This window comes from Mytilus trossulus, chromosome 2 (genome assembly GCF_036588685.1).
Source record: "Mytilus trossulus isolate FHL-02 chromosome 2, PNRI_Mtr1.1.1.hap1, whole genome shotgun sequence".
Lineage (NCBI taxonomy): Eukaryota > Metazoa > Mollusca > Bivalvia > Mytilida > Mytilidae > Mytilus > Mytilus trossulus.
Window position 1 is genome coordinate 85,272,935 of NC_086374.1, and position 21,816 is coordinate 85,294,750.

At 32.6% G+C, this 21,816-nt stretch overlaps 1 protein-coding gene across 1 annotated transcript; it reads left to right on the forward strand.

Annotated features, from left to right (window-relative positions):
* Positions 1-2,012: 2,012 nt before the first annotated feature.
* Positions 2,013-21,816, forward strand: LOC134706047 (uncharacterized). Its single transcript, XM_063564755.1, has 16 exons — positions 2,013-2,019; positions 2,628-2,825; positions 3,428-3,667; positions 7,676-7,835; positions 8,120-8,361; positions 11,878-12,008; positions 12,923-13,073; positions 13,589-13,810; positions 14,362-14,455; positions 15,450-15,567; positions 16,806-16,954; positions 17,494-17,627; positions 18,613-18,882; positions 19,205-19,495; positions 20,490-20,642; positions 21,773-21,816. The coding sequence occupies exons 1-16, from the start codon at positions 2,013-2,015 to the stop codon at positions 21,814-21,816; spliced, it is 2,604 nt and encodes an 867-aa protein (XP_063420825.1).

Consider the following 21,816-nt stretch of genomic DNA (forward strand, 5'->3'; position numbering starts at 1 on the left):
TGGTCTGTGCATCCCTCTGTTCGTTCATTCATCTGTCTGTTTGTCCCGCTTCAGGTTAAAGTTATTGGTCAAGGTAGTTTTTGATGAAGTTGAAGTCCAATCAACTTTAAACTTAGTACACTTGTATTTTAAGATATGATCTTTCTAATTTTAATGCCAAATTAGAGATTTTCCCCATTTTCACGGTCCAAAGAACATAGAAAATGATAGTGCGTGTACTGGGGACACATTCTTGTTATCATTCTGTTAATGATATGACTTTCCCTTTTTCTATTCTTACCCCAAGGATTAACTGGGTTATAGAAATATAGTCATTCCTAATTTGTCTTCTTCTGTTGGGCAGTAAAACCCTTGCTAAACTTGATGCGTGGGATGTGAAATTGGCCAATCCAGTCAGAATGGGGACAAAAAATTTAATGCTTCATAAAAAAAAGTGCCTGTATTCTAAGGTCAAATCAAAATGATATTAAGCAATCAACAAAATTCAAATATTAAACAATGATTTGATGATTATTTTAACATTCTAATATGGAATGTTTTTGACAACTGCAAGATTCTTTATAGGTTGTTTTTTTTTAATTTGCTCAACTCAAGTTATAACTTATTGTTAATGTAACACAGATAATTGTTATGAGCATAGTTAAATATGTATTTATATTCTTTATTTTTTATATTTTCGTGAAGCCTGCTACTATTTATACATTACATTGGCTGCTGTTTGGTTTACGCAAATATTCACTCTGTGGTTAAAGTTTTTAAAATTTTAATAACTTTCTAAACTATCCTGGATTTGTACCAAACTAGGACAGAAGCTTGTTTATGACCGTGAGCTAGTATCTAGAAGGAAATTTTGTCAAAATTTATTTCCTGTATTTCTGTTTATTACTTTTAAATTGACTTTTAAGTTTTTCTGCCAGTCAACATTACATTAGGTCTGCAGTTAAAGCTTAAAACATTTATTAGATTCATAAACCATTCTGGATTTTTTTCCAAGCTTGGATAGAAGTTATTTACAGTCAAAAGATAGTTTCTGGAGGAATATTCTTAATAACTTTTCTCCATTTTTGTTGATTATGCAAGTAACAGCAGAAATAGGCAAGACACGCTTCCGCAGAACCTTTATATTTTTTTTTTAAATGTTGTTTTGAGCCTTTATTGCAAATAATTCATGGATTTTATTTTGTTTTAGAAACTCGCAACGATTGGATTGAATTGGATGATGGTAATTTGAACGAGTTTGTTGACACCAGTCTGACTCTCCGGCAGGGTGCAGTATACAGTATAAGAGTAGGAGCTGTTAATAATGCAGGTTTTATGGCAGCTTTTGAGACAAATGGTGTGAAAGTAGATACAACACCTGCTATAGTAAGTTATTTACCAGCTACATGACCATTGATTTGTCTTGAGTGAGAGGTTCTGAAGCTGCTCAAAGTCCACAGCAAGTCCATTGCATTGCTAGATTTATATTCAGATGACTGAATTTAGGCACCCTTCATGTTAATTGCTACCACATTGATAATTTGACTGGGCAGTTTGTTGATCATGTATAAGGCAGAGAAATCATATGTTACTTTGACAAGGTAGAATATCAAGCTAAGGCCATTTATACTTCCCCTGCTAGAAATCAATCATTCAGGCTGTTGTGTATGGTAATTTTGGTTTGAATTTATTTAGCATTTTTCATGTCAGTCCTTTTTTGGTTTTTGGTTTGCTCATTGAAGCTGACAATACCCTAATGTTTCTCAATACATCCATTTCATTTGGATTTAAGTGAATAGTTGTCTCTTTGGTAATAATACCACACCTACTTATTCTATATAATACATGGATGCTTGTTTCTGTATATAGATTCACTGGCTTCATGTCAACACATTATCAGACGATGAAGAGCAGACTGTGTATGGCTATGTTTGGCAAGCAGATACAAATGGTATAAAAGCAGCATGGCGAGCATCAGATCATGAGTCTGGGGTTATTAGTTACAAAATAGCTGTTGGATCCTCACCAGGTATATGTTAAGTAATATTAAAACGTTGGGAGGTTACATATTTTTCACAGCCAATCAAAATAATGTTGTGATGGAAGTACTTAAGATGATAAAATGCAATTCACTATTTTAGGTGTTTACAGGAGACATTTCATTTTGACCTCCCTAATAGCTTTTTATTGTGCTCCATAATAGCTTTGAGCATTCTTTAATATATTACAAAAAGGATATTTGTGCATACAATTTATGATACAAACATTTTTAAATAAAATTTGTAGCTTAAACAAACAAACAAGAAACAATTTCCACATTGCAACATGTATCAACCCTGATAATGTGGTCTTTGCAAAATATTAATTGGACATATTTAATCTTTTGAAAGTTTAAATGGACCCATATTTATCTATCTCAAAATAAGTTTCATCAATAACTTTTCTGAACCTTTCAACAATAATTCAAAAAGATAACACAATTTTCTAAAACAACTTGAACTGAAATTATGTAACCCATCATACACATGGATACACAGAACAAAGGTTCATGAATATTTTGACCTCTCCCTTAAACATCTGGACAACATAGAAGTCATTTTCAGTTACCTTCATAGCAGTTTTATGAATACTTTTCTTTACATTCTAAGGTGGAACTGAGGTTAAGTCATGGACAGAAATTGGGCTTAAGACAGATAAATATATAGATGGATTATCCCTGGATATTACTGACAGTGATACCAAGACCCCAGTTTACTATGTTAGTTTAATAGCAGTAAATGGTGCTGGCCTTGAAAGTTCACCTGTGGTGTCAACACCAATAGTAGTGGTGGAAGCTGACAAAGCAGGTAAATATTTAGATGGAATATCACTGGTATCAATGTCACCAAGTCCCATGTTTACTATGTTAGTTTGACAGCAGTGAATTATACTGGTCATGCAATTTCACTTGTGGCATCAACACCAATAGTGGTGATGGAAGCTGGGAAAACAGGTTCATATATAGATGTATTAGGCCTATAAATGTCACTGACATTGATCCAAAGACCAAACTATATTATGTACTGGTAAGTTAAATGGGAGAACTTCCTCTCCTGTGGTTTCAACACTAATAACGGTTGATGGAAGCTGACAATGCAGGTAAATATATAGATGGATTATCCCTACATATCACTGACATTACTACAAAGACCCCAGCTGACAAAACAGGCGATTTTAGTGAGGTTTATGTTTGAATAATAATAAATGCATCACACAAAATTCGTTCTGCAAACATATTTTTCATCTATTTATTGTCAATTGTATATTCTAGATGTATTTCTGACTCTTGAGTCTCTAAAACAGAGAGGCAAACTTTACATAACATTAGTAAAAACTAAGGTAAAAGGGGGTAAGGGGTTTATTTTCACAATCAGAAATAATATTTCATTTGAATGAGTTAATTATTTAGGTATAGTTATTGATGGTACAGATGGAACAGACTATGATCCTGTATCTGACATTGGTGTTGACATCGATTACCAGTCTGACACTTCTACAGTCAGTGTACAGTTTACAGGATTTGAGAGCCACCTTCATGGTGTTATGGCCTATGAATGGGCTGTAGGAACAACTCCAGGTGGACAAGATGTTACCACATTTTCAGCTGATGGAATTTCACACGTAGAAGAGCAAAATATTGCTGGAGATGGTAATTAAGATACATATCAGTATTATTTTGGACGATTAACATAGCACTTTGATTGCCTCATTGTAACATTAATTTTTTTTTATTGAGGAGGTGTGAGTATCATTCTTAGCTGTATCAAAACAACAACTTTTAACATCAGTAGTTTCAGCTAATCAGCTCAGTAAACAACACCAAGAAATACTGGGCAGGAAATAAAACCTTTCCCCAGAATCAGTTGGTGTTTACCTGGGTATTTAAATGTTTGCAAAGTGACATGTCTCATTGAATAAATACAAGTTTGTTTTTTAAAGTGTTGAGAACAATATTTACCATCCACATAGCATGAATAAATGTCCACATTCTGTCTGGCTGATCATTTATACATATTGCATAGCCAGGGTACCCCACCTAATCAAGGTTTTACTGCCCTACAGGTAATGTCAAGAGATTACCTTTTTACTTTAACTCAGTAAACCCTTTGGTTGATTTTTGAATAATACTAGGAAGTGTACTAAATATTATTGTACACCTTTAAGGCGAAGTGTACGTAATTGCACGCCCCTAGCGGATTAATAACGTGCGACGTGAGTTACGCATGTTATCTGGAGCCTTACTACAAGAAAGGACACACCAGTTGATTTGTTTTTGTTTTAGACGCGTAGGACATGGAAGACATTTCCTGTAAAACTTATGATATCAACAGATTGTAAAAACGCCTCACAACAGAATAATAAATAAATAATTATGTGACAATTCTACTCCTATTGACTATTTCTATTTCTATTGACCAACAAAATAGAAAATCTTGATAATGTAAAAACATCTGCTAATTTTGACGATTTTCCCTATATATTTCCTTTGTATTTTTGGAGTGTCATGCTGTTAATTTCAACGGCTCGTATCTAAAAAACGAAAACGGTTACCCCCTTTTTAGCTTACCTGACCTGAAAGGTCAAGTGAGCTTTTCTCATCACTCTGTCGTCCGTCGTCCGTAAACTTTTACAAAAATCTTCTCCTCTGAAACTACTGGGCCAAATTTAACTAAACTTGGCCACAATCATCATTGGGGTATCTAGTTTAAAAAATGTGTCCGGTGACCCAGCCAACCAACCAAGATGGCTGCCATGGCTAAAAATAGAACATAGGGGTAAAATGCAGTTTTTGGCTTATAACTCAAAAACCACTGGGCCAAATAAAACCAAACTTGGCCACAATCATCATTGGGGTATCTAGTTTAAAAAATGTGTGGCATGACCTGGCCAACCAACCAAGATGGCTGCCATGGCTAAAAATAGAACATAGGGGTAAAATGCAGTATTTGGCTTATAACTCAAAAACCACTGGGCCAAATTAAACCAAACTTGGCCACAATCATCATTGGGGTATCTAGTTTAAAAATGTGTGGCATGACCTGGCCAACCAACCAAGATGGCTGCGCAGTGGCTAAAAATAGAACATAGGGGTAAAATGCAGTTTTTGGCTTATAACTCAAAAACCAAAGTATTTAGAGCAAATCTGATAGGGTTGAATTGTTTATCAGGTCAAGATCTATCTGCCCTGATATTTTCAGATGAATCTGACTACTCGTTGTTAGGTTGCTGCCCTAAAATTGGTAATTTTAAGGAAATTTTTCAGTTTTTGGTTATTATCTTGAATACTATTATAGATAGAGATAAACTGTAAACAGCAATTTTGTTCAGCAAATTAAGATCTACAAATAAGTCAAACATGATAAAAATTGTAAGAATACCCCTTAAGGAGTTATTGTCCTTTATAGTCAATTTTGAACAACGTTTTGTCATTTTTGTAACTTGAAATCTTCTTTTCTAAAACTATGGGCCATATTAAACTAAATGTGACCACAATCATTACTATGGTATCTATTAAAAAAAAAGTGTCTAATGACCCCACCTACTAACCAAGATGATCTACATCAGTAAATACAGTAACAGGTGAGCGACACAGGCTCTTGAGAGCCTCTAGTTTTATTTTATTTTCTGGAGTAATTTTACAAGCAGAATTCATATGTGAAATTTTAAAAAAATCCATTGTGTAGTTTAATTACCTACACTTCGCCTTAAGTCAATGGATAAAAATTTGTAAGGGTTCCGCGGAACCCAGTGTCTCACCTACTGTTGCTGTAACTCCCAGGCTCAACAAAAATGAAGAAAACAATCAATAAAAATATTCCTCTTGATACTATCTTTTGATTGTAAGAAGCTTCTGTCCAAGTTTGGTAAAAATCCAGGATAGTTTATGAATCTAATAAATGTTTTAAAAACTTTTAACTGCAGACTATATGTTATGTTAACTGGAAGAAAAACTAAGTCCATTTATAAGTAAAATACGGAAACATAGGTACAAAATATTAACAAAATTTCCTTTCTAGATACTAGATTTTGATCATAAACAAGCTTCTGTCCAAGTTTGGTACAAATTTAAAATAGTATAAGAAAGTTATTAATTTTATTTTAAATTTAACCACAGAGTGAATGTAATGGTTCCCTGCAGAAAAACTAAGTCCATTTAATTGTAAAATACTGAATAATGGATTTATTTTTTTACAAAATTTACTTCTGGATACTATCTTATCATAAAGAAGCTTCTGTCCAAGTTTGGTAGAAATCCAGTATAGTTTAAGAAAGTTATTTAAATTTTAAAAACTTTAACCACAGAGTGAATGTAATGTTTCCCAGCAGAAAAACTAAGTCCATTTATAAGTAAAATACAGAAAAAATGGAATTTAATTTTTGCAATTTTTACCTCTGGATACTATCTTATTATCATAAACAAGCTTCTGTCTAAGTTTGGTAGAAATCCAGGATAGTTTAAGAAAGTTATTAAATTTTCAAAAACTTTAACCACAGAGTGAATATTTGTGGACGCATGGCCGCCACCGACGATGACCGAATTTAGGATCGCTTAGTCTCGCTTTTTCAACTAAAGTCGAAAGGCTCGACAAAAATACAGAGAGCTGTGATGAAGTGGTTACTGCAAAGGACTACTAACACAAAGGTTCCTGGTTTAATTCCCATTCCAGGATGAAAATTTCAGTAACAGAATTTTTTGCTCTCCCTTGACACCATTTGCGAGTATGGTCTTGAGGAAACGATGATAGTCTGTCAGTTGGGGATGATAAATTGCTGACCCGTGTTAAGAGAGAGTCATATCTCTTGCACGTAAAAGACACCCTTGTAGATTTCGAAAAAGAACAGGCTAATGCCACTACAAGGCAGCACTCGCACCCCCAAAGTGGAAAGATATTAATATAAGTTGCAAAACTTGTTTCCCAATCCACTATAGATAAATATGTTTACACTAACGAATAAAAATAGAAATAGGGGTCAAATGCAGTTTTTGGTTTATATCTCAAACACTAAGAATTTAGAGCAAATCTGATGTGAGGTAAAATTGTTTATTAGGGTCTAGGTCTATCAGACATGAAATTTTCAGATGAATCTAACAACCCATAGTTGGGTTGCTGCCACAAGATTTATGATTTTATGGAAATTTTGCAGGTTTGGGTTATTATCTTGAATACATGTATTATTTATGATTAAGATAAACTGTAAACAGCAAAAATGTTCAGCAAAGTAAGATCTACAAATAAGATAAAAAGACAAAAATTGTCAATTGACCCCATGAGGAGTTATTGCCCTTTAAAGATAATTTTTTACAATTTGTTTATCTAGTTTGCTTTCAGAGTATCCAAAAATAAATTTTGCATCCTATTTCCTTGTACGTCAAGAAACATAGCTACTATGGAACATTGGGATAAAATGCATTTTTTTGGCTTTTGAGGAAATTATGACAGATATAAATGAACATTATAATGGAATTTCTAGGCTACTCATTAAGATGTTATGAAAAGCAAAAATACTTTTTGATGAAAGATTTAAGCAAAAAATAACAAGTGTGTGACTATTTGAGAGCCTCTTGTTTGATATGCAGTTCATTTTAGCACACATGAATATCAAAATATAGGCTTTGAAAAAAATGTATTAATTTCAATTTTGCTAAATTTTTTAGGTCTAACAAGCTCTGGATATGCACAGGTAAATGTTCAGCTGGAGCCTGGAAGTATATATTATTCTACCATTAGAGGTGTTACTAACGCTGGAAGTATTATTGAGTCTGTATCGGATGGAATAACTGTAGACTTATTACCACCAGACATTGTTTTGGACAGGTAGTTATTATAAAATGTTTATATATCTGAACAGGTTTTTTTTCTTGTCCTTCCTTTATTGACAATTTTCATTTCATTATACTATCCCATATTAATTCTTGTGCATGTAGTCACTATTTCTATTGTTTTAGAATATATCTATTTTACTTTCTGAGTCAAATAATTTATTTTGTACTGTATCCATATTTTATTGATGGGTTTAAAAAAAACAAAAAAAACAAAGAAGACACCTGGAGGCCCAATAGATCACTGGTATGTCATGTAACTCTTTTCTTATTAACCAGACTTTCTGATACAAGTGCAAACAATGGTGAAATTGGTTCAAGTACATCAATGTATAAAAGTACATCTGACTCTCTGTCTGCAATGTGGCACTACAATGACACAGACAGTGAAGTAACAAGGGCCTGGTATTCTGTTGGGACATATCCATATGCAGAGGACATATCACTTAGATCAGAAGTAAATATATCCTCTACACAAACTAGTCACATGGAAGCTGGTACTGTAACACCTGATATTACAGGTATATATAGTTTTGCTAAAATCATTTAAGAAGTATGAGTTGGTTGAATTGTTATTCATCTGTAATTATTTATATTATCAAAGAATCTAAATGGAGGTAAAGAAGCACAGTTTCACTTTAGATAATGTGTGCTTACCCACTCTGCTGTTCTTATACTTTTTATACGACCGCAAATTTTGAAAAATTTTCGTCGTATATTGCTATCACGTTGGCGTTGGCGTCGTCGTCGTCGTCGTCCGAATACTTTTAGTTTTCGCACTCTAACTTTAGTAAAAGTGAATATAAATCTATAAAATTTTATCACAAGGTTTATGACCACAAAAGGAAGGTTGGTATTGATTTTGGGAGTTTTGGTCCCAACATTTTAGGAATTAGGGGCCAAAAAGGGCCCAAATAAGCATTTTCTTGGTTTTCGCACTATAACTTTAGTTTAAGTTAATAGAAATCTATGAAATTTTGACACAAGGTTTATGACCTCAAAAGAAAGGTTGGGATTGATTTTGGGAGTTTTGGTTTCAACAGTGTAGGAATTAGGGGCCAAAAAAGGGCCCAAATAAGCATTATTCTTGGTTTTCGCACAATAACTTTAGTTTAAGTAAATAGAAAATAATGAAATTTAAACACAATGTTTATGACCACAAAAGGAAGGTTGGTATTGATTTTGGGAGTTTAGGTCCCAACAGTTTAGGAATTAGGGGCCAAAAAGGGACCCAAATAAACATTTTCTTGGTTTTCGCACCATAACTTTAGTATAAGTAAATAGAAATCTATGAAATTTAAACACAAGGTTTATGACCATAAAAGGAAGGTTGGTAATGATTTTGGGAGTTTTGGTCCCAACAGTTTAGGAATAAGGGGCTCAAAAGGTCCAAAATTAAACTTTGTTTGATTTCATCAAAAATTGAATAAATGGGGTTCTTTGATATGCCAAATCTAACTGTGTATGTAGATTCCTCATTTTTGGTCTTGTTTTCAAATTGGTCTACATTAAAGTCCAAAGGGTCCAAAATTAAACTTAGTTTGATTTTAACAAAAAATGAAATCTTGGGGTTCTTTGATATGCTGAATCCAAACATGTACTTAGATTTTTGATTATGGGCCCAGTTTTCAAGTTGGTCCAAATCAGGATCTAAAATTATTATATTAAGTTTTGTGCAATAGCAAGTCTTTTCAATTGCACAGTATTGCGCAATGGCAAGAAATATCTTATTGCAAAATATTGTGAAATAGCAATTTTGTTTTTAATTAGAGTTATCTCTCTTTGTTCAGAATAGTAAGCAAGAAATATCTAATTGTAAGAATTTTTTTGTCGAGCCTTCGACTTTAGTTGAAAAAGCGAGACTAAGCGATCCTACATTCCGTCGTCGTCTGTGTCGTCGGCGGCGTCAACAAATATTCACTCTGTGGTTAAAGTTTTTGAAATTTTAATAACTTTCTTAAATTATACTGGATTTCTACCAAACTTGGACAGAAGCTTGTTTATGATCATAAGAGAGTATCCAGAAGTAATTTTGTAAAAATAAAATTCCATTTGTTCCGTATTTTACTTATAAATAGACTTAGTTTTTTCTGCGGGGAAACATAACATTCACTCTTTGGTTAAAATTTTTAGAATTTTAATAACTTTCTTAAACTATCCTGGGTTTGTTCCAAACTTGAACAGAAGCTTGTTTATGATCATAAGATAGTATCCAGAAGTAAATTTTGTAAAAATATAAATCCATTTTTTCTGTATTTTACTTTTAAATGGACTTAGTTTTTCTGCTGGGAAACATTACATTCACTCTGTGGTTAAAGTTTTTAAAATTTTAATAACTTTCTTAAACTTTCCTGGGTGTGTACCAAACTTGGACAGAAGCTTATTTATGATCATAAAATAGTATCCAGAAGTAAATTTTGTAAAAAGATAACTCCCTTTTTTCTGTATTCTATTTTTAAATGGACTTTTTTTTTCTTTAAGTTAACATTACATACAGTTTGCAGTTAAAGTTTTCAAAATATTCATTAGATTTATTAACTATCCTAGATTTTCACCAAACTTAAACAGAAGCTTCTTACAATCATAAGATGGTATCAAGAGAAAATTTTTATTGATTTTTTTCCTCATTTTTGTTGAGCAGGCGATTTACAGCAAAAGTGGGCGAGACACTGGGTTCCCCGCGGAACCCTTACAAATTTTATTTATTTGGAGTTATCTTTCTTTGTCCAGAATCAACTTAAATCTTTGTTATATATACAATATACAATGTATATTCACTTTTTACTACCAACTGATAAATTAAAATAATCTTTACCATTCAGTGATAACAAGCATTTTTTTTACATCTTAATATTTTATGATGTATTTAAATGAGTAGTAATTGTTGCAAACTCCATTAGAAATTTTAATTGAGATTAGTTTTGGAATAAGGGAAAGGGGGATGTGATTAAAAAAAATGGGTTCAATTTTCTCATTTGAAATTTCATAAATAAAAAGAAAATTTCTTCAAACATTTTTTTGAGAGGAATAATATTCAACAGCATAGTGAATTGCTCTAAGAGAAAACAAAAAATTTAATTTCATTAGAACACATTCATTCTGTGTCAGAAACCTATGCTGTGTCAACTATTTAATCACATTCCAAATTTAGAGCTGAATCCAGCTTGAATGTTATGTCCATACTTGCCCCAACCGTTCAGGGTTCAACCTCTGCGGTCGTATAGAGCTACGCCCTGCGGAGCATCTGGTTTATATATGTACATGAAACAGTACAATAATACTTCTCTGAAAGGACTGTACTTAAAAAGGAAGACAAGAAATTATTGTATAACAATTTATAAATCTTAAAGTTTACTTTAATGAAATAGTTGCATCTATAAAGATGGGCGTAAAGGGGAGTATCGGCAATGAAGAACGCGAAATAAAATTGCTATTTCACAATGAACAAACAATTAAAAATGTCTTGCATGTTGATCTTTTTACCGATTTCAGGAAACACAGTGAATAACGAACCTCTTTCACAGCTGCACGTATAATAAAAATGGCAAAACCTGTTGTACTAAAATAACTTTTACCACCCAGGCCCGTAGCCAGGAATTTCCATAGGGGGGTTCGTTGAACTTACAAACTTGACTTTAACAGTCATAATTCGAACAGAACATTGACTTTAACAGTGCTAATTTGTTTTCAAGGAGGGGTTCGTCCGAACCCCCCTGGCTACGGGTATGCCACCCACTATAAACATACCTTCATAATATCATAGCTGAATTACAAATTCTTTTGATTTATGAATAAGTCTTTATAATGTTCTGATTTAAATTAATCTATATTTCAATACTGTAGGTATTACTTTTAAACTATTTTTTTTAACAAGAAAATAATTAGAATGAAGTTTTCTCCTTTAGTGTTTACTTATTCCTAAACATAATATTATAGAATGAATTGCATATCTTCAGATATTGGTGTCTCTATGTTCCACAGTGCAGGTCCATTTTACATTGTAGTTATATTCATGTATGGAACTTTTTTTATTGTAGGTAGACCAAATATAATCAGTATCTGGGCAGAAGATAAAGCTGGTATGATTGGTAGAACTACATTTGGTTCAGTTATCATTGATACCAGTAAACCAGGAAGAGGATATGTTACTTGTCCAGAATACATAGGGGTAAAAACAATACAAAGCTGTATGATTAGATAAGAAGTATCATAACCATGATAACTGAGAGTCATAAAAATGCTTCCTTCACATTACTTTAGAGTGCAGGTTTTGAGTTAGTCCTAGTTACTTTTAATAATGGTGTAACATTAGTAGTATGTCATTCATTCCTTACCTAATTTTGTCTTCTGTAATTAAAGAGTTGGCAGGGCTTTATATGCCATGGCCATAGGCAACTAGGGCATTTTAAAAGTGTTAGCCTTAACTGTCCATCTTTCTGTACATCCTGCCATCCGTCTTTCCATCCTTCTGTCCCTCACATTTTACTTTCTGCACTCCTAACTTAAATTTACCTCATGCAAATTTGATAAAACTTGTACACAATACCAAGAATAAAACTGGCAGACAGAGTTATAATTTGGAAAGTGAGTCACTTACAGATCTTGATTTAGAGTTATGCCCCTTTAAAACTTGGAAAAAAACTATTTTTTTTGTTTCCACACTCTTACTGAAGATTTACAAGGTAATAGGACGTGCCACTGGAAAGATCACCTTTTCAAGCTTTAAAATATGTAAATAGGCTGGGAATCTATCAGAAAAATATGATTAGGTCAATAAAGTTTCCATAACTCCATCTCTCATCTTTCTTGGTGTTCCCAGTTGTGTTTTATCAACCAAATTTGCTCTTTTTTGGCACTTTGGCCTTCCATTGTTACATTACACACCAAATGAAACTTAAACAATATGGGAAAAGTTACATTTTTACCTACACAACATATGAAAAGGTCTGGGTAACAGAAACCCAGCACCTACCCCATCAATTAAGTATTAAAGATTTGCGATTTTTCCCAAAAGATTATCCAACCCAAATCTTTTCTTTTTCTATTCATAAAATATGTTATATTCACTTCTTGACTTTTCAGATGGAAACCCCAATACTGTGTTCATGGTCAGGATTTTTAGATGAAGAGAGCCCTATCCAGAAATTTACCATTTCACTAGGATCAGAACAAGGGTCCTCAGATATATTTGAAGAACATGTCAGTGGATTTGTTTCTTTTTATAGTATAAAAGGTAATATATTGTGGGGTGGTTTTTTTAAATATCTTTAGTTATTTTGGTATTAAACATTTACAGACAGTCTGGGATTAATATTGTTTGACATGATACATTTGTAAAGCTTCATGGATCGTTATTAACTTAGACAGAAGCTTATCTTCAAGATCAAGAAATAGCCTCTGAAAAAGCTTGATTTTTGAAAAAGAAATTCTGTATTTTACTGATAAATGGACTACTTTTTGATGTCAACATTACACTTTTACACTGACAGCAGCAATCACAGGTGAGACACATGGTTCTGGGGAACCTTTTTCAAATTTTTAATTGTAGGTTTTATATATTTCAATGAGTGAGAATGGGATATCTGTTGATATCAACTCAAATTATCTAATTTCATTATAATGAAAATTAAGGCAGAATTCTGTATCACTTTTTCGTATCACACTCCTTGCAGTCTGATACAAGAAATAGGTAACAGGTCGCAACCATAAGAGAATAACTTTTTAACACTCTTATTTTTTCTTGCTTAGGAGTGAATCATCTTTTAGACCATGGTAAATCCTACTATGCTACAGTAACAGCAGTTAATTCAGTAGATATGGAAACATATGCATTTTCTGGACCCATCTCCATTGATACAACACCACCTAAACATGGGAAAGTGGTGGACCTGCATACAGTTTATAGAATCAATGTAAAAGACAACAGTGAAACTGTAGCAATGAATGCTAAAATCTGCACTACAGATGAAGGTTATTATTTCTTTCAATTCCTTTTGGGTATATTTTAATTGTTTATAGAGAAATTATTGTGCACTTGATTTCACTTTAGTTCACTTCAAATATGTTTAATTATTTTGAAATTAAAGTTGTTATTAAGGAACTTGAGAAATCAAATCAAAGTTCCTTTTGAAAAATGTCAAAATCAGTTAACTTATTTTGGGGGTACGTATGTATCAGTCAAATAGACTTGACGAAGACCATATTGTTCTAATAGGAGGTTCAATCATGTTTCATTGTACAGATAAAAGGAGATTGAGGGTAAGCAATAAAACAGCATCCCAGCAACAAAAATAACAATCATAAAAACATTTAGAGTTCAACATACAGTCTTCAACAGTAGACAGGTGGATATAGACTATTACAATGTAGCGAAAACGTCCAGGGTCTATAAATTTTAGATTGATTTTTATGCCTCACCTACGATAGTAGAGGGGCATTATGTTTTCTGGTCTGTGCCTCTGTTCGTTTGTTCGTTCGTCAGTTCGTTCGTCCCTAAAAAATAATAATGTTCTGTTTTACAGAATGTGATTCCTTAGATGCCGTCTGCTCAGAGTCCCTCACATCTGTATCAGCAACATGGCAGCTGTTTTCTGATGATGAATCTGAAATTGTTGGGTTGGTATTCATAGAGATGGCTATTTGATTATCTGTTTCATTAAATCAGGTGTTTTTTTTGCTAATGTCTTGAACCAAAAGAATAAAGAAACTGAATTTCAAGATTATAGCCATTTCTTTTGACATCAATGTAATTAGATATAGATATCTCGATCATGTCCATTACCGGTAGGTGTATTTGCAAATTTTATTTCCTGCTTACAATATATAACTGATCTTAACGTTTATTACTGTGACTTCACTGTTAGTGTAGCTCTCCACCTATTTCAATTTATTCAAATTTCTGACCAAATAGCAATTTGTTTTATAAAACCAGACTGTTAATCAGGTCAGAAATTTGCAAATTAGTGTTGCTCCCCTCGCTGTAGAGCAACACTAACAGTCAAGTCACAGTAAAATTACATTCCGGAAGACTTAAGTATGTTTTCTTCTTTTAACTGCAGCAATTAACTTATATCCATTATCTACTGTATCTCTTTTAGATAAATTTGATAAGGATAGACATGTTAAGTCCTTTGAATAGTTTAAATATGGTGGTATAACTTTAATTCAGATAGATTTGTATGCCCCCTCTGCTGTCAACCGGGCATTATTTAAGTGTTACCCTTGACCATCTATCCTTCTTCAAACTGAATGCAAAAAAAAAAACCAGACAGAATTCGAATTTTGGCAGTGAGTGACCTAAGAGTTATGCCCCTTTATAACTTGGAAAATTGAAAAAAATATCAGTTTCTGCAATCTTACTAAAGTTTGTCTAATCCAAAAATTTTGAAACTTTATTTTAATGCTAAGAACCACAACATGTCGACAGAATTTAAATTTTGGCAGCAGGTTATTTACTGTTTAGAGCCCCTTTTTTACTTGAAAAATTACAAATCTTGAGTGTTTTTGTCCTCAAACACATTCTTGTTTTATTTTTAACAGATTGCAGAACGCTTACACTTATTTTTTCCAGTTGTTTAGATATATACTTTTTACTATCACAATATAACAGGTACCAGATAGCAGTAGGAACAACACCAGGTGGGGGACAGATCAAAGCTTTCTTTGATATACCTGAGGATGCTAGACATTATACAGTATCTGGTCTGAATTTGATGGGATATAGAAAGGTAAAAAGGATATCATATCTCAATTTTTCCATAAAAATATAAAAATGTAGCATTGTATAGTCTAATTAATATTTTCTGATAAAGAAAATGAATCGTTGCATTAAAATGTAAGGATATATAGAAATTTCTCTGGGACTGTCCGTCTATCTGCCTATTTAGATAAATTATAGTTAAATAAGCTCTATCTAGAGTTGGCATAGTTTACAGACAAGGACATAACATAAGCTCTATTGAGCTTCTAACCAAAATACAACTCATAACAATCCAACACATAATACACATGCAATAAATTACACAAAACAAAATGAAGCACTAAAAACATAAGCTAGGATGAACTGATATGTTATGAATCAAATTTCTTTTAAACTTGGTAATAAAATAAATCATGTAAGATATGAAGGCATTGACAAAGCAAATGTTTAGGAAGTTTTATTCAGTTTACTTTCTTATGTTCCATGCAAACTATCAGGAGCTTATGGTTTGTTCATCTGTCCTTCCTTCAATGTGTTAAAAGCAGATGGTTTGTAGATGATAACTTTAGTATCCCTTGCTTGATTGGAGTGGAATTTATTATGACTTGATTTTGAGATCAGAGATCAAGGTCACCCTCACTAAAGGTGGAGTTCTGGCCAGTTGAATTTAGCAATGTTTGATCGCCTTTTTCAAAACATGCCTTGTTGATTAAATTTATTAACTGATGAATTGTTTATTCAGAAAAGTGTGTTTTGGTTGATTTCTGTTCAGCCATCTTACTGTACCTTTTCAAGCATGTATGCCTCATACATTTGTTTCTCTTCTTCTTACTCAATTTATCCTTTCCCTGATTTGTTGATTATTTTTATTTTGATCAGCGTGTGGTTTCTTTAATATCAGTTCTTCATTGGTCAAAATAAAATTTTGACGTTAAATTGTCTTGCTTTCCTCTGAAATTGCTATTGTGACATCACGAAAAAGGCTACCATGTCTGATGACGTCACATTTTTTTGCAGTTCATTTGAAAAGAAGGATAAAGGTTGTCTGCATATGGTCTAAAAATCGTAAAATAAACAGATTCCACCACCAAATATCATGCAATAAGATATTTATCCACTCTCGACAGTTAAATTTTTAATATCTAAAATGCTTGGCAAGCCTCACGATTTAAAATAAAAAATTTAAGTGTCTCCAGTGGATAAATATTGTATCATACTTGATGTAGTGGTAGAATCTAATTTATACAATTACTGTATATATTATAGGTTTATGTATCTATCAGAGGGACAAATGGAGCTGGAGTTTCAAGTGTAGCCACTTCAAATGGTGTTTATATATCCTACCTGAGTCAAGGCCTTCAGCCATTATCACATATTGCAATTAGTGATGTACTGGAAAACTCTTATGTTGATGTGTAAGAAAATAATTTAAACTTGATCTGTTTACCATGAGAAGCATTCATGTTACCTCAGTGTGTGTTGTAACACTTTGACTAATTTATTTCTTTTCAAAGTTTAATAGGATTTTAAGCATAAATTTCCTTTCAATTAAAGCCTCAATTCAAAAATCATGTTCATAAGTATAACCATTAAACTTGTCCATCTGCTGTTTGTTTGTCCAGTAAATTGTTTAATCACAATTTTCAGTAGTACCTGTAAATAAAATAATTTCGTAAACTGTAAGCAGCTTGACAAGATGAATTGAAATGTGTGAGCACTTTTCAGATTTGTCAGAAACCTAATCTTTCTGTCTGCCAGCCAATACTATATAAATTACACATAGCTGAGAGGGTGATAGAGCAGATTTTTACCCAGAGAAAACATTGTCAACTTAGGCAAAGTAATGGGATAGGGTAAATTTTCTCCCTCATATTAGCATATAAAAATCTGGCATTTTAACGCAGAGTAAAATAATATGTTTTATTGTCCAACCAATATATCTATATTATTACAGAGATTTCCAGAAGAGTTTTGACACACTAAGAGCATCATGGGATATGTCAGGTGACCCTTGTCCATCAGTGAGAAATGAATGGCAGATACAAAGGCTGGATGGAAAAGTTATCTCTGAATGGCTAGACATGCATGGTAATTATATTTAAACAATTATTTCATGTTATCTAATGTATTAATATTTATTGAGGTGCTTTGTTGTCATGATTAACAACAAATTGAAACATGCATTTTTAGTTCATCACTTTTGTCCGTTGTCGTCCTGCGTCCGTCGTAGTCCTGCATCGTTAACTTTTACAAAAATCTTCTCCTCTGAAACTACTGGGCCAAATTAAACCAAACTTGGCCACAATCATCATTGGGGTATCTAGTTTAAAAAATGTGTGGCGTGACCTGGCCAACCAACCAAGATGGCTGCCATGGCTAAAAATAGAACATAGGGGGAGCAAATTGCAATTTGGTCAAAATTTTGAATGAATTGCAATTGGTGGATAGCAACACTAACAGTCAAGTCACTGTAATTATTTCTATTCTTGGAAGAGTGGGGTGCTCATTTTTGCCATATCATTCCATGTTTTCTACTGAGTTTATGTTCAGGTCTATATGTTTTTGAAGTATACTGATATTTCTTTATGAAGATAACTTCAAATAAAAAATATTCTGAAGATTGAAAATGTGTTTGTTTGAAAATAATCATCTGAAAAGTTGGAGGGTGTTTGAAATTTCCTGATGTTTTGTCAATGGGGGACTCATATTAGCAGATGATTAGCAGACATTTCAAAGAAGTAAAGGGCTGAAATTAAGGGCAATCAGTCAAAGAATTACTAAGAAATACTTCTTTGAAATTATGTTTTTCATTCAGGAAATTGGCTGTTAATTGTGTCAGTTTTTCTGTCCTTTGCAGTAAGTGCTGCTTTTTTGTCTCAGTGTAAAGAATGATCATATTTGTTATAAAAATACAACTTAACAGCATATTTCTTCCATTTCAGCCAAAATCATAAAACAGCAAAATTGTGTCCCCTTCGTGCGCCCCACTCTACAACCATTTAATGGTATTAGTTGTATTAGTATGTTTTATCTGCAGCTAGAAAAATAAATATTCAGAATATTTTTTTCTCAGTTTCAGAAAACGGAATGCTTGATGGACTCCATTTGAATGACAGAGAACTGTATTATTCCTTGTTGAGAGTAACAAATGCCTTGAATTATACCTACATTATCAGAAGTAATGGAGTAACAATAGAAGAAGATCCCCTGCTTCCAGGCAAAGTTTTTGATGGATACATAACAGGGTTTGATTTGAACATACTTCCTTCTCAACGCAAAGTCACTGCAAACTGGGATGGTTTTGGTCTGCCAGCTTCTGCCTCATTTCAGGTAGATGTTGAAGGTAGGTTTCATTTATATTGATTTTTGAATGAAATGTATGTGGTCTTCCTAAAAGATACATGGAGAACTGAAGTAAATGGTAAGTTTCAATTCATTTGACATGTTACTGTCAGCTGCAGAAGACATTGAAAAGATGAATAACAATGAAGAATCTCTTATAGTTTCATACCAAGAGCAGATGCAAGATGCGCAGTTGAACTAATAAACGAATGGACAACATAAACCAAAATCTGAAGGTATATCTAAGTAAGGCACACATTTGTATTAAAAGTGTTCGCTAGTTACAGTCAGTGATACAGTTTGCATTACAATATTTATTTTAGGAAATCCTGGATATCAGGTAGATGACTCAAAAACAGAGGAACAGCGTGAAACACAACAGGTCTTCTTCTATGAAGTATCTGTTGGAACAGACAGAAGATTTCCTAAAACCAGGGATAATGTTGTACCATTTACAAATGTTGGTGGGAACAAATCTGTCACATTCTATGATCTTAACCTTGAGTCAGGATTAGCAAGATATTACTTCACTGTAAGAGCTTACAGTGTATCTTATTCTGTTGCCACAGTTACATCTAATGGCTTCCATGTTGGATATGATGGTGGTGTTGAAGGTAAGTTCTTTGTTGTTAGATATTTTCATTACTTAGATTCAAGTGGTTGTCTATTGTCTCCCTGCTTTTAAACTTTTTTCAGTAATCTCCTTTTCAAGTAATTACCATGCACATTATATATAAACTCTACTGCAAGAGTGAAATTGAAATTTATTTGAAGATTGTTCTAGCAGACTATTCTTGTATGTTGAAATTATTAATCAAACTTAGCAGAAACAAGAATGTGTCCAAAGTACACGGATGCCCCACTCGCACTATAATTTTCCATGTTCAATGGACCGTGAAATTGGGTAAAAAGTCTAATGTGGCATTAAAATGAGAAAGATCATACCATAAGGGAACATGTGTACTAAGTTTCAAGTTGATTGGACTTCAACATCATCAAAAACGACCTTGACCAAAAACTTTAACCTGAAACTGACACTTTCATTTTCTATGTTCAGTTGACCGTGAAATTGGGGTCAAAAGTCTAATTTGGCTTTAAAATTAGAAAGATCATATCAAAAGGAACATGTGTACTAAGTTTCAAGTTGATTGGACTTCAGCTTCATCAAAAACTACCTTGACCAAAAACTTTAACCTGAAGTGGGACAGACGGACGAACGGACGCACAGACCAGAAAACATAATGCCCCTCTACTATCGCAGGTGGGGCATAAAAATCTGATGGATAATTTGTATATGGCAAAAAAATCAGCATTTTAGACAAGATTGATGTTAAGATTTTTTTTCCTTTCAACTTTAGATTTGTAGAATTTGATTGTAACTTATATGATGATAAACTTTTAGAAAATAATTTCATAAAAATTTAAATGTTTGCACAGGTTTAGTGTGTTGTTACAGAAAAATCTGACACTCAACTTGGAAGAGAATAATTATTTTTATACATGTACTATAAAACTTAGAACATACTAGCTTAAAACTAATACAGTTTTGAAAACAATGAATATATAGCATTCTAAAACTTTATCCTGATATATTAATTACTTTTGTAGGTGGCTCTTTTATCATGGGAGACTATATCAATACTGATACCTACGTAGATATACAATTTGAAGGTTTTACATCTAAGTTGGATATTATGATGTATTATATAGGACTGTCCAATCACACACAAGCTGTTGGAACTGACTGCAAACAATATGTAAGTAATATTTTGTTAGTACTGTTTGATATATAGCATTTTATATATTGATAGACCTATATATTTAGACACATACTTTGCTAATGTTTTAAATCCAAGTAATAACCAAATCATTTAAAGTCATAAGAAACCTCAAATTAAAAAAAAAATTGCATATGTTTTTTATAACTAAATGGATAGTTTTCAATAATTCTTATATCATTTGCATATCTATAAATACTTGAAATGGATTGGTCAATTAGAATTTTTCTCTTGGTTTACACTTCAATAAACCATATTTCTGAAACTACTTTCGTAATCTATTCATGCGTGATACACATTCTTGCAGGAATATTGTGATTTTCAGCAAGTTGAGATTATAAATCAATTGCATAACATTTGTTTCTATTATAACGCATATATAACAACAAAAAAAGAAATTGAATTAATGCAATAACGCTTTGAAAATGTAAAAAAATAAAATTTTATAAAATTCCGGGAAATTTCACGTATGATTTGGCGAATTTACGTCATGGCAAAACACGACGTCATACGATTGAAAACTTTTAGACGGAAGATTATTTCGTTACTTGTACGCTTCAAATTCGGATAGTATCTAATTAAAATGAAGGTTTTGAGGTAGGTGCTATTTCATTTTAGATTCTGTTGCATTTATGGGACATTTTAGTTTTTTAGAAAGTCAAGATGGCAGCGTACTCCTTAGTTACGACATGCCATTGTGCTTCTGATGGTACATATAGTAGCCATCATAGTAATAATGTAAATTAATAATCGCGTATGTTTGGCTGAAGAATTATAAGGATTAAACACATTTTTTCTAGAGGTTATTGATGTGTAAACCGGGTCTCTAACTCACAAACTTGACATAAAAGTCCTTCGGACTATAAGGTGACAATCTGTATAATCGGCTTCAAAACACGACATTTAATGAGCAGCCATATTTGTTAAACCATAACAAACAGAGAGAAAAAAATTGACGATTATATGATATATTTGCGAAAATAATGATAAAATCGTTTACAGAGGACTAAGTTTATGATGTATACATGCATTGGTTCAAGAATTGGACAAACATTATTTTTCACCACTCACTCATTTCATATGACTTTAATTTTTGTTTTTGTTATATTTTAGATTGGTGGACAAGAAGGAAACCAAGCAGTGGAAAAATCATTTAA

Excerpts from the sequence above, each read along its gene's own strand:
- LOC134706047 (XM_063564755.1), top strand. Across the intron at positions 7,836-8,119 it reads CCAGACATTGTTTTGGACAG|ACTTTCTGATACAAGTGCAA; the intron begins GTAGTTATTATA and ends CTTATTAACCAG. Across the intron at positions 20,643-21,772 it reads TGACTGCAAACAATATGTAA|ATTGGTGGACAAGAAGGAAA; the intron begins GTAATATTTTGT and ends GTTATATTTTAG.